The sequence below is a fragment of the Mytilus trossulus genome, chromosome 9 (genome assembly GCF_036588685.1).
Source record: "Mytilus trossulus isolate FHL-02 chromosome 9, PNRI_Mtr1.1.1.hap1, whole genome shotgun sequence".
Lineage (NCBI taxonomy): Eukaryota > Metazoa > Mollusca > Bivalvia > Mytilida > Mytilidae > Mytilus > Mytilus trossulus.
In genome coordinates, this window is record NC_086381.1 from 67,028,654 (window position 1) to 67,041,594 (window position 12,941).

At 29.5% G+C, this 12,941-nt stretch overlaps 1 protein-coding gene across 1 annotated transcript; it reads left to right on the top strand.

The window, feature by feature from the left end:
• The first annotated feature begins 19 nt into the window (after positions 1 to 19).
• Positions 20 to 8,523, top strand: LOC134683280 (retinol dehydrogenase 7-like). The gene is made up of 6 exons (XM_063542473.1): positions 20 to 430; positions 1,431 to 1,557; positions 2,435 to 2,520; positions 4,198 to 4,380; positions 5,268 to 5,405; positions 6,995 to 8,523. The coding sequence occupies exons 1-6, from the start codon at positions 127 to 129 to the stop codon at positions 7,327 to 7,329; spliced, it is 1,173 nt and encodes a 390-aa protein (XP_063398543.1). The 5' UTR covers positions 20 to 126; the 3' UTR covers positions 7,330 to 8,523.
• The last annotated feature ends 4,418 nt before the right edge of the window (positions 8,524 to 12,941 follow it).

Here is a 12,941-nt window from a genome sequence, read left to right on the forward strand (position 1 = left end):
TGCACGTTTCGGAAATTGTTTGAAAATGGATGCTGGATGAACAATATGCCTAACCAAATAATGCTAATTTTATCGTAATTCCAGACTTTAATTTTTAATTTTAAGTTCTCTCCCACTGACTCAATCATGAATACTAATATTGATTATGACGAATATTTAGATGATGACATTATTTTCTATTCTATCTTGTATTCCAGTGTAACTGTTCTGTTTGCCATGGCAGTTCTGTCAAAATTTTTGACAAATGAATTTCGATTTGGATTTAGATCTGTATTAAGTTTAGCTGTGCTGTTTTTAGGAGAACCCTTATGTCAGTTCTTCATTAAGGGACCTAGCGGTGTGTTTGCATTTGCAATGTGTTGTCTTGTTATCTACTCTATCTTGCCTGCCAGTCATCTTCCAGTAGGAAATAAAGCTGTACTCGTTACAGGTAGATACAATGTATTTTGTTCAAAAATAATGTAATTATAGATTATCATCACAGTACTCTTCTCAGAAAAAAAAAATCCTACATACCTTTATATAACACAAGGTACTGAATTAACTCACGATTTATGAAAAAAGTTATCCAGTTGCGAAATTCTGTTATATGCCAATTTCTCAGCTGTCAAACTGACTAAAACTTGTTATTTCATAAATCTAAATTGATTTATCTTCTCAATGGTGTATAGCATGCCTACTCTTGTTGTCAGAATTATCCGTATCCCAGTATTACAAGATTTACGACATAACAAAATATAAAAAAATCATTTAGTAGATATAGGAAGATGTGGTGGCATATATTATATCTTATTATATAAAATAAACCATGCTAAAAAAAAATCATTGTCAAAGCATATCATTTTGCACATGAAACAGAAGAAAAAACATAGACAGCAAACACTATCATGACTATAGACAATAGAAGTCTAAATATGGTTCAAAAACCAAGACAGACCATTAATGTTGTAATATCTCTGGAAGTAGCTGGGATGCTGTAATGTCTCCGCTTATATTATATATATACATGTACAGATAATTACATTCATGACATTTAAACATTTAAATTGGTGAATTCATTTATCACTGTTAATAAAGAATACATGTAAGAGACTGATGAAATTGTTATAAACGATCCATTCACTCACAATCAAAATTATTTTTGTTTGAATACCAATTTATATGATCAGCACTATGGATTAAACACAATACATACAATATAAACACACATGCAAGCCAATCATTATATTTTTTCACACAATTGTTTATTCTACGTGTTCTATGCTTCAAATTGATACACAATGTATTCTCAATTAAAAATTTGACGAAGCATTGAAGAATCATCTCCTGGAGATGATTACATTTGAATTTAAATCTCCTGAAAAAAAAGTTATATATTATATACATGTACATGATATATAAATAGAGATTGGTTTTTTTTTGTATTCCAGGATGTGACAGTGGCTTTGGTAACAGTTTAGTAAAGAAATTAGACAGCATTGGCATGAGAGTGTTTGCCACATGTCTCAGTTTAAATAGTCCTGGTGCTGTGTCCTTACAGTTAGCTTGTTCAGGAAGGTACTTGTACCAAGTTTCAAAATACCACTGAAATCATTATTTAATATTACAGCTGTTCCTAGATCATCATGATCATGAACACATGTATAAAAACAATAACTTTTAATTCCTTATATTTGATGAAATATACCAAAATGTAATCTTTCAGTCCTAATCAGTTATCACATACATGTACATTGTGTCAGTTGAATGCATTATAAAGAACGATATATAACAAGGTAAAATGCCACAAGGACAATTGTTTACCAAAATATCAACAGAATAAAAAGATATGTGGAGTAGTGTCAATGAGAATGATGAGAAAAAATACTACAGATTTAGAATAAAAAATTGTTATTGAGGTGAAATTCATTGGAATTAATTACTGTTTAACTATTTTCATATGTATTTTGCAGTGTTCTTCCTAGAATTTTGAATAGCACCAATACATGTAGCACTGTTTAAAAAAGAAAGATAAAGGTCCCTATGCATTCTACATATATTGTATACTCAAAATTTCAATTTACCAGTATTTGCTGGTATTTACCAGTATTTACCACTGGCTTGGTCAACACTAGCTATATATATATAGTATTGATCGCTTTTTTACCAACCTTGCATGACATCATCAAACTCATAACCAAGGGACTTTCACATTAAAGAGATCAACACAGATGGATACTCTTTATAAGCCAAAACTATACTGAAATTGAAAAGCATTTAAAAGTGAAAATGTTCAAATTGTTTTGCCTACCTGACAAAGACCTTCTATGCCATTGTGTTGATAAACCTAAATGCTTCAAATGATTTTAACATTTTTCATATAAAATCTTAATTTACAAAATATTGACATACATGACATATATATCTGATTTAAATTTTATTTTGTATTTCATAGGGTTCATTTGTTACAACTGGATGTAACATCACAGAAGGACATTGAAACAACAGTAGAATATGTCAAGCAGCATACAGGAGGAGAAGGTATACGTATAATATAGTAAATTAAGAACTTGTACATGTTGTATCATCGCAAATGAAAACTCTTCACCAAAAGACCAAATGTCATAGAAATTGATAATTAGAGATCACTGTTCATGCTGTAGGACCTTAAACAATGAGAAAAGCACATTTGGCATAGATTTAATCATACATTCATTCTACAATTTTCAAAAATCCAAAGATGCTCTTACAGATTGCATAAGTTTGCATAAAAATGATATGCTAATACATGTATTACTTTTGTTTTACCCCTGCTTCGTAAAAACAGAATTGTACTTTACCTCTCTTTCAGTTATTGTCGAGCCTTCGACTTTAGTCGAAAAAGCGAGACATAGCGATTCTACATTCCGTCTGCGTCGGCCACATCCACAAATATTCACTTTGTGGTTAAAGTTTTCGAAATTTTAATAACTTTCTTAAACTATCCTTGAATTGTACGAAACTTGGACAGAAGCTTGTTTATGTTCATAAGATAGTATCTAGAAGTAAATTTTGTAAAAATAAAATTCCATTTTTTCCGTATTTTACTTATAAATGGACTTAGTTTTTTCTGCTAGGAAACATTACATTCACTCTGTGGTTAAAGTTTTTAAAATTTTAATAACTTTCTTAAACTATCCTGGAAATGTACAAAACTTGGCCAGAAGCTTGTTTATGATCAGGAGATAGTATCCAGAAGTAAATTTTGCAAAAATAAAATTCCATTTTTCCCGTATTTTACTTATAAATGGACTTTTTCTTCCAGTTAACATTACATACAGTCTGCAGTTAGAGTATTTGAAACATTTTTAAGATTCTTAAACTAGCCTGGATTTTTACCAAACTTGGACAGAAGCTTCTGACAATCAAAAGATAGTATCGAGAGGAATAATTATATTGATTTTTTTCATCATTTTTGATGAGTGTGTGATTAACAGCAAAAGTAGGCGAGACACTGGGTTCCGCAAAACCCTTACAAATTTTTTTTTGCACCATAATAACATTCTACTGTGTGTTTATCTCAAAAACTACAAATCATTTAGTACCCCAGCATATCCATGATATCTTCTTATTGCAAATAGTTGTTTGCCTGTTTTCTATCTTCTAGAGGCACATCTACATCCGTTTTCTTCTCCATGGATTATCATCAGAATTTTTTCAGGATTTCAGTAGTCTTTGTTTTAATGTTTTTGTGCGTTACATTTGAATTATAGATTAGAAATGATTGAGGGATCTACTTTACATTCTTTATTATAAATTATATCTTGTATTTAATACTTCAAGTCAAGTTTGAAAGTTTTTAAAAATCTGACAAAATTTTGTGTCCTTCTACATGTTCTATAGTCTATAATAACATTAACGGTTTCAATTTTCCTGCACCAGATGAGCATTTCGACAATACAAGTCTCTTCAGTGATGCTCGTGGCCAAAATATTTCAAATCCAAAGCTAAATATAAAAGATGAAAAGCTATAATCCAAAAGGTCCAAAAAGTATAGCCAAATCCTTGAAAGAAATCAAAGCTTTGCATGAGGGAGATCAATACATTCCTTAATTTATAATAATTTCTAAAATTTGGTAACAGCAAATTTAAATAACATAAAAAATCTGTATTCACCAATATACATATATTTTTGGTTATCAAATTACACAAAATTGTTTAATTTGTTTTATTTTACAGGTTTATGGGGACTGGTCAACAACGCTGGTGTATGGTACTATTCTGAATTAGAAACAACATCTGAGACAATATTCCGTAAAGTTTTAGAAATAAATTTGTTTGGTGCTATCAGACTTACAAAAGCCTTGCTGCCACTTATACGCAAATCAAAAGGACGAATTGTTAATGTTTCCAGCTTAATGGGTAATTTATTTCGGTGATATGCACTGTGTGTTTCTTCTATCATTTTCACAATATACAGATGGAAAAAAAACAGCAGAAATATTTGGGGATGATGATCCAAATTTTTCATAAATGATCAGAGGCTAAATTGAAAAAATGTATCTTGAATTTGAAACAGCTTAGGTTTTATTTTGATCTCGTTTTTAACAGCATTCTACAAAGCAGACCAAAGAAACTTAAGTCTGAACTCACACACACCTGGGGTGATCCCAGGTCAAATAAAAATGTGGTACAATTATAGACAATTAAAAAACAACCAACACAATGTGTAAAGAAAGAAAATGCAAAAAAATATGTATAAACAGAATCTGAGAAAAATAAGTAAAAAGTATCACCTCAAAAATCAAATAGCAACCATACAAACATACAAAATATTTTCTCAACCTTTGAAAACATTTCTTTCCACAATTTGAAAGCATTTCTTTAAATCAAAAAGCAATAGATTCAGTTGCATATAATTGTGTCTTACCCTGTATAAAGTTTGCTGGGCCTGACAAAGGTTTGCCAAATAGTGCCCTTTAGTCCCCTATCCACGAAGTTGAGAGGACTTTCGGTTTTCACTCCATCTGTTCAGCTGTCAGTCAGGCAAAGAATTTTTTCAAACTTTTTTTCTGCATAGAGATATTTATTTGATTTTTGGTGTATTGTTTACAGGGATTAGACTTAAGACTTTGGCAATTGTAGACCACATATATATATATATAGTCCTATACAAGAAAAGCATAAATTTAAGTAGCCCACACCAAATTTTAGGGGCCATTGATGAGTGGGGCCCTGCTAAATTCAAACCCTGGTTTAATAATGACAAGTTACAGTTAATCATTCATACAAATGTTTTAATTTTACAGGACGTTTAACAATGGAAGGCAATGGTGCTTACAGTATGTCCAAACATGCATTACTGGCTTTCTCAGATACACTTAGACAAGAAATGAAAAAGTGGGGAGTACATGTATCAATAATAGAACCAACAGGATTTTATACAGGTATTTATAGATAAAACAAAGGTTACTGTAGACAAACAGAACTCCACAAATTGCTTGAAAGTATATGAAATTGTGAGCGTAAAAATGAAGCTCTGAATTTAGTACTGTAAATTCATCATTATAAATATAGATATAAAAAGATGTGCTATGGATGCCAATGAGACAAATCTCCATCAAATTTGTTAAAGTAAACTGCAACTGCTAGCAATTAGGTTCCTGACTTTAGAAATCTGCAAATAAAAGCATCGATTTTAGACATTTTAAAGGTACCAACCTTCACCCTTACCTGAAACATAGTGTTAATCACAAAATATAAATTTTTTAGAGAAATTCATGGATATGTTAAATAAATTTGACTAAAATACAATTTTCCTTTTATCTATGAAAATTGATACCAATCAATTGCTAATGAAAGTAAATGAATTCACAATAGTGATAAAGAAATATAACTACAATTTCTTAAAAATTTATTGATCAATTACTTTCAAAAACTATGTGATTATTTGAACAAAAAATGATATAATTATGTTTAAAAACGTGCTTATTAATTTCTAAGCTACCGGTATACAGTTTAATTTATCAATTAAAGGGAGAAAAACTTGAGATCAGTTTATAACGTTTTTGCCCAAAAACCTTTTTTTTAAGGTGGTATGGGAGTCTAAAATAAAAATGATAGAATTTGTTCATACTTTGCCAAAACGTAGTATCTATTGATATATGTTGAAAAATATAATAAAAATGATAGGTCACCGTGCGTTTTCTCAAGCTACAGGATGTGACAAAATGACACATTTTGTATGGATTATACAGGGAAAAACACCATTTTGTTATTAGAAACTAAACAAAATGATAGAATTGTTCAATACTAAAGGAAAAGATAGCTTTCAGACAATGCTTTGAGAATATCAAAAGAAAAGATAGGGTCACCGTACGTTTTTTCCGGCTAAAATACAAAATAGGAAAATTCCATGCAGAATCCTTTAGAAAATGCACTGTTTAGAGTTCATTCCCCTTGAAATGCCAATTTAAAAAAAAAACAAAAAAAAAACAAAATAATGAACATTTGCAAAGATATTTAATAATTATAAGTTATATTCTTATAAGGGCTGTTCCAGAAAATACTATGTCCCCCCCAGGGACGGCACTTTTTTTTAACCCCCACCACCCACAGAAATAAAATTTAATTAGAACAGCACTCCCTTTGCATTTTGGTATTTCAAATACAACCACCCACATAATATTTAAAAAAATTGCCTTCCCTGGGGGGGGACATAGTATTTTCTGGAACAGCCCTAAATTGGTTCTTTTAAATGAACATTCACATTTAAAATCTTCATTCCCGCATCAAATTTTGCTAACTTGATAGAAAATCTGGACCTTTGGTTCTCTGTTTTTTACAATCCAAGATGGAGGAAGACACCCATACCACCTTAAAGACCAATGTTTAATTATTTATCACTATTTTAGGCAATTTCATACTAGCAAGTTATATTATAAATGTTGGTTTTTTTTCATATACATTCAATCATAAAAGATTGCTGTCATATTATTTACTCTATTAATATTTTTTAAATTATGTAATTTTCCAGAAAATATGAAAGAGCATGTGATAAATAGTAGAAAAGCAGAATTATGGGATACAATGGACGAAGAAACAAAAATTACGTATGGACAGAAATATTTTGACAGTATATACGATAGCATCATTGAAGGTTCTAATCGTTATCCAGATGATCTGACCTGTGTAATAAGAGCCATGAGAAGTGGACTGTTGTCCAAGCGGCCAAGAAATCGTTACCCCTGTGGAACAGGAGCCGATTTCATCATGATGCTTTATCCATTACTGCCAGTGTGGGTGGCAGATAAATTAATTTCACTTATTAGTATAATGCCAAAAGATGTTAGACCTGCTGGTCTGGATTAAATTATGTTAAATTTTAATATTATTGTTATAATTCTGATACTAAAGCTGGAATAGATTTTGTTATTTCTAATAGTCCATTTTGGGCCCTTTTTTTAGCCTTTCTGGTCCCCTAAAATTTAAATTCAAATTTTGTTAAAGATTCAAAAGATTAAGTTATTTTCTAAATTTGTCAAGGTTTGATTCCTGTGATGATGAAAGAAAAAGATATGATATGTTTATTTCATAAGGGGGAAAAGGGGACCATCTAAAAAAAATCTATATCCACCAAGGACCATACTTTGACAAAAAATGGCTATATTTTACCTTTATACATAACTTTTTAAGTGGAGGGATACCCAACTAAGTAAACATTGTCTGAATCTGTGCATGCCCACCATGGACAGGGAATTTTAAAATCCACCTAACCTATAGTGTAAGTACAATGTATGTGTGTCATAAAGTGTAAAACTGTTATATTTTAGTGAAAAATTGTTGTTGAAGAATTTTGGAAAATAAAGTGAAATTTTATTTCTAAAACTGAATATTTTTCAGTTGATTGTTTTAATTAACTATTTAGCTGCAGACAACACCATTTAATCCCATAACTGTCAATGTATTGTAAAAAAAGCTTTTGAAAAAAACAAAATATCTTTGTAAAGCATGAATTTAGAATTTGATTGTGTCTGATTGGTTGACTGAAATCTGACAGGAGTACATTAAAATACCAATCAAAATCCAATCTAAACCATATCATAAATCATAGTAAAAATTCCAAAAAAAACAGGTATTGAGAACAAAAATATCATGATGTTTTAAAATATTAAAAAACTGCTGTTGATCATTCGTCCATTATTAATTAATTTGAAATTAAATGTTTATTGATCATCAATGTAAAGTACCTAATCTAAATTTTAACAAATAATCATGAACTTATATAGGGTGGAATGTTATTTATTTGATATTCAGCAGTCGATCTGCATAACATGTGTTCATTAGATAGAAAAAAATAATATTCAAAATTCTTAAAAACTTGTTAATACATGTATCAAATACTGTACTATATCATGTATTTGATTTTGAAATTCATAGAGATAATGAATGCTTTTTATGAGGTGCATAAATTGAATGATTTAGGAAGCTCAAGACATAATCATAATATTTTTGTTAATCTTTTTATTCAGAATCTGACAGCACTGCTTAATCATCATAATTATTTTCATATACATTTGTATAACTTAAAAAGTATATTCAATAATTCTAGATGAAAGTTAAAAAATGATAATTCAACAAGCTGAAAGTTAAAACATTTTATTATGACTTGTTATTTGTTTTTTTCCTTAAAGATTAGCAGAAATTTAACATTGAAACTTGGTTGTATGATATATCGTCAGTAACATTTTTTTCTCCTATTTTTTCTCCTCCTAAATAGCAGTTTTCTATGGTTCCCGTTTGTATTATTTTCATATTTTTCCACATTTATTTGGCTTTATATACTTCATTTAATTGGATATCTAATTTGACTATTTGAGTATCACTGTAATTCTATCAAGTGAACCAACACGTGAAGTGGTTATTGTGTGGTAGGGTAAAAACGAGTGGATACCGCTGGGTGTTCACAGTTGTCTTGAAATAAAATATTGTGACACATATTTGAGTATCATTTTAATCATAATATTGACTGAAATATACCACTTATTAGCTTATATCGTCTTTAAAAGATGTTGACAATGCAAGGGATAAGATTTTAATTATCATTGTGCAATTTTGCCAGAAGTGTTCAACTTTTCCAAACAATTGAATTTCACATTGCAAGGGATATTTTAGGTGAGCTAGACTCTAATATTTTATCAGTACATACATGTATACGTGAATTTTTAAAATCAAATAACTATCCAATACACATTTATGAAGGATAATGTACAATTTTTGACTTATTCAGCATTGCAATTTCACCCAAAAATATATTTGTATAATATTAATTTACCAGTGATATTCACATTTTCATGCAGGGGGAATTGGGAGGTATTCATAACTTGTATTTAAGAAGATAGTATTTTAAAACAAGTAACATTATACATATAACTTCTTTTTTTACATTAAACCAATATATACTAAACATGTTAAAAAGAGTGAAAAAAAATAAACCTTCAAAAATATAGTTTGAAAAAGATGATAACCATTCAGATTGAATGTTTATTTTTACTGTTTTCCATAGATTTTCAGCAAACTATATGCTATTGTGATCTGTATGTGAATGAAAATTTAAGTGCTTATATTATTCCAAGTTTGATAATTTGTTCAGAAAAATAGATTAAAACTTCAGTCTTTCATTATTTTTAGACAGATAAATTTTCAGCATCCTAATATTGGTTTTCATTTTCATTCAACTATTTAGTTATAATTGTGTAAATTTTCAGATGTATTATAATTTAAAGGATAAGTAATTTATATCCAATGTGTATGTGATAGATACATTTTATGAACAAAGAATTTTGAAAGAAAATTAACTTAGGTTTTTAAGAAGGTTTTGCTGTAAGGTGACCTAGAAATTGTTTGGTGTTCTCGAGATGTCTTTTATCAATTTGTTCTGTTGGTTTATTTTCTTGTCTATGCTGTGGCATCTTTTTTATGCCCTGTCTAATATATTAGCAAAAGATAATTAGCCCTGGTCTATGCTAAATAAAATTGAGAATGGAAATGGGGAATGTATCAAAGAGATAACAACCCCACCATAGAAAAAAAACAACAGCAGAAGGTCACCAACAGGTTTTTCAATGTAACGAGAAATTCTCGCAATCGGAGGCGTCCTTCAGCTGGCCTCAAAACAAATATATACTAGTTCAGTGATAATGAACGCCATACTAAATTCCAAATTGTACACAAGAAACTAAATTTAAAATAATGTTCATAAGTTTGTTTGATTGCCTGTTGCAGTTTAAATTTTGTTAGACTAATGTTTTAGTCACATCAACTTTAAACATAGGAAACAAGTAAATCTTGTGATGTTGACCGATTAAAAATTGTTGAATTACAATTCTGACCTATATCTTCTGGTTCACCAAACATGGACATGTGACAATGTGAGCAGGGCATGTTGTACTATGGACAAATATTTTTGGACGGCTCTTATCTTACACTATAAAAGTATTCAAAAACTATTATTTTGTTACCTGGCTTGTTAATGTGTATGTATGTGTAAAAAGTGCTGCTTTAAAAAGGCCAAAATGTGATAATTTGTTGCATGAGATTACATTTGTTTTAAATCTTGCTCTCCACTAGAATTTGAATGAGATTTTTTTTATCTTTCAGATTTTGTTAAATGTATGAAATATTGTTGATGTTTTTGCAAGAGCTTTTCAGTACTAATTTATATGTGGGAAAGTGATTATGCTTTTATATTTATGACTAAAGTATACTTATTTTGTTGTTTAAAAGTTGAGAAAGGTGCTTCATTAGACGTTAAGAATCTTTAGTTACTTTTGACACCATGATTTTACAATAAAAATAAGGCATATCATTTGACAAACTTTTTTAAAGACCAACTTACAATGCAATTTTATGTTATTCAATGCAAACTTATCTTTTTTGTGTCATATTCGTTAATAGTTGAACTAATGTTGATTATATTGTGTTTTTTATTTGTTTTTGAGGGTCTGATTGGGCGTTCATTGCTTTATTCTTTTGTATAATTTTTCTCTGATCTTTATCTTTTTCTTTCATAATTCTGTTTTCTTAACACTCCAATATTCTCTATTATTACATTGGTTGCAAAGAATTACTTTGATTTCCCAGTGAAATAAAAACTGATAATTTCACATGTGAAATAAACATAGTTACTTCACTCCTCTCACATCATACACAAATAGGCATTGTCAATAACGTCAGATCAAAACAAATTGTGAATGCCTAGAAAAAAATTAGTTCCTTACATTTCTACTTTAATTTCATACAATAATCATTCACCAATGTTATAAAAAAAATAACTAATAAAAGATCTTAAATATCAAAAAATATTCAACTCATGACCACATATTACTGATAATTAACTCATGCACTATGCGCATTCGTGAATTAATATATTGCTTGGTCAGTTGTGAATATTTTTCGATATTTGAATTCCTCAATTAGTTACTCTTTGATTATTTAAGGTTTTGGATTCTTATTCTGCCCCTTTTAACAATTATTTTGTATTTCAGGAAACCCCAACCAGACCCTTTTTTTTATCTATGTACTAATTCAGATAGTGAGGGTGTATATATATTTATGTTTATATTTGTTATTTGTTATGCATAGATCAATTTCTAACTCTCAAAGTCACCTTAGTCAATGGCTGTATAGCTGTCTACTCAGTGAGAGGAGACAGCAGATAGACTTTACATTAAATGATTTGTGAAATGAAATTGTACTGGTATAAGTCCATAAATGTACTTTCAGAATTATATTAAGGTTCCATTGTTGAGAATATCAATGAATTTACTATAAAAGCTTATTTGTTTGCTAATTTTCAGTGCAAAAATTGTAAAACATTATAAAATTGTTGTTAAACTAAACTGACAAATGTAAACTTGACCCTATACAATTTTGGTCACTCTAGCATGTCTAGTAAGGTCGTTGTGATTTGAATGTTCTCAAATGATGATACTGTGGATATCTATGTTATTTTGTGTTTATCAGATTTTCTTGGATTGAAGAAAACAATATTTTTTGTGGGTTTGCCTAAGAAATATTAAAGGCTATAGAAAATTTGTACTTGTTTGAACATTTAAATGTGGTTTATCTTTTTTCCCACATAATCAAATATGAATAGAAGTGAATCCACAGAGTAAATACCTTTTAGTCACAAGTGTAAATGACGAAATTTTTGTTAGAAACATGAGGTGCATGTGCACAGAAAATGTATTTTTTTCTCTATTTTTTTTTCGGTGGAAGAAGGGGATGTATTTTCTATAATCAGTAATGAAATAGAATAGACACTGCATAATATTAAATGGATATGAATGTGAATTTGGTGTATTTAAATCGCAGGGCTTTGCAGTTATCAAGCAATTGATGTAGAAAAAAGTGCTCCAACATCTAATATTTTGACTAACAAAAATAGTATTATATATAGATTGTCCTTGACCTCATTTCCTTGTTCCAATGATCATGTTAAGTGCATTTTAAAAATTGATTTTATTTGGTTCAACTGTTTGTTTGTTGTTCATCAGGCATATGACTTTGAACTCATCTTCAAGGTTTCTTAAAGGTCATTTTTTTGCAGCCGAAATCAAAACCTTACCATTTCAGTATGTCATCCTACTAACTTGGTTATTTTTTTTATACAATTAAAAAGAGAATATTTAGATTTTCTAACTTTCTTTTTACTTTAAATGTCTGGAGTGCATTCCATAATGAAGGTTCCATTGATTGTTCTTCAAATCTGCCACCCTAGTTATTGTCTTATTAATGGCAGACAAACAGTAATGTAACAATTGTAGTTGTTTAAGTTCCGCTAGTGTATTAAGGTAGTTTTTACCTCCAATAGTTTAAACATATTTATTTAGAGTGGATTGGGAAACAAGTTTTGCAACTTATATTAATCCCTTTCCACTTTGCGGGTGAAACCTTTCTAGTGGTAATTTATTCCTTAGATT

What these genes read in the sequence shown, in the direction of transcription:
- LOC134683280 (XM_063542473.1), top strand. Translation starts at nt 127, where the DNA reads ATGAATACTAATATTGATTATGACGAATATTTAGATGATGACATTATT. An exon ending in CAGTTAGCTTGTTCAGGAAG is followed by an intron (nt 1,558 to 2,434) that starts GTACTTGTACCA and finishes TGTATTTCATAG; the next exon opens with GGTTCATTTGTTACAACTGG. An exon ending in TAATGTTTCCAGCTTAATGG is followed by an intron (nt 4,381 to 5,267) that starts GTAATTTATTTC and finishes TTAATTTTACAG; the next exon opens with GACGTTTAACAATGGAAGGC.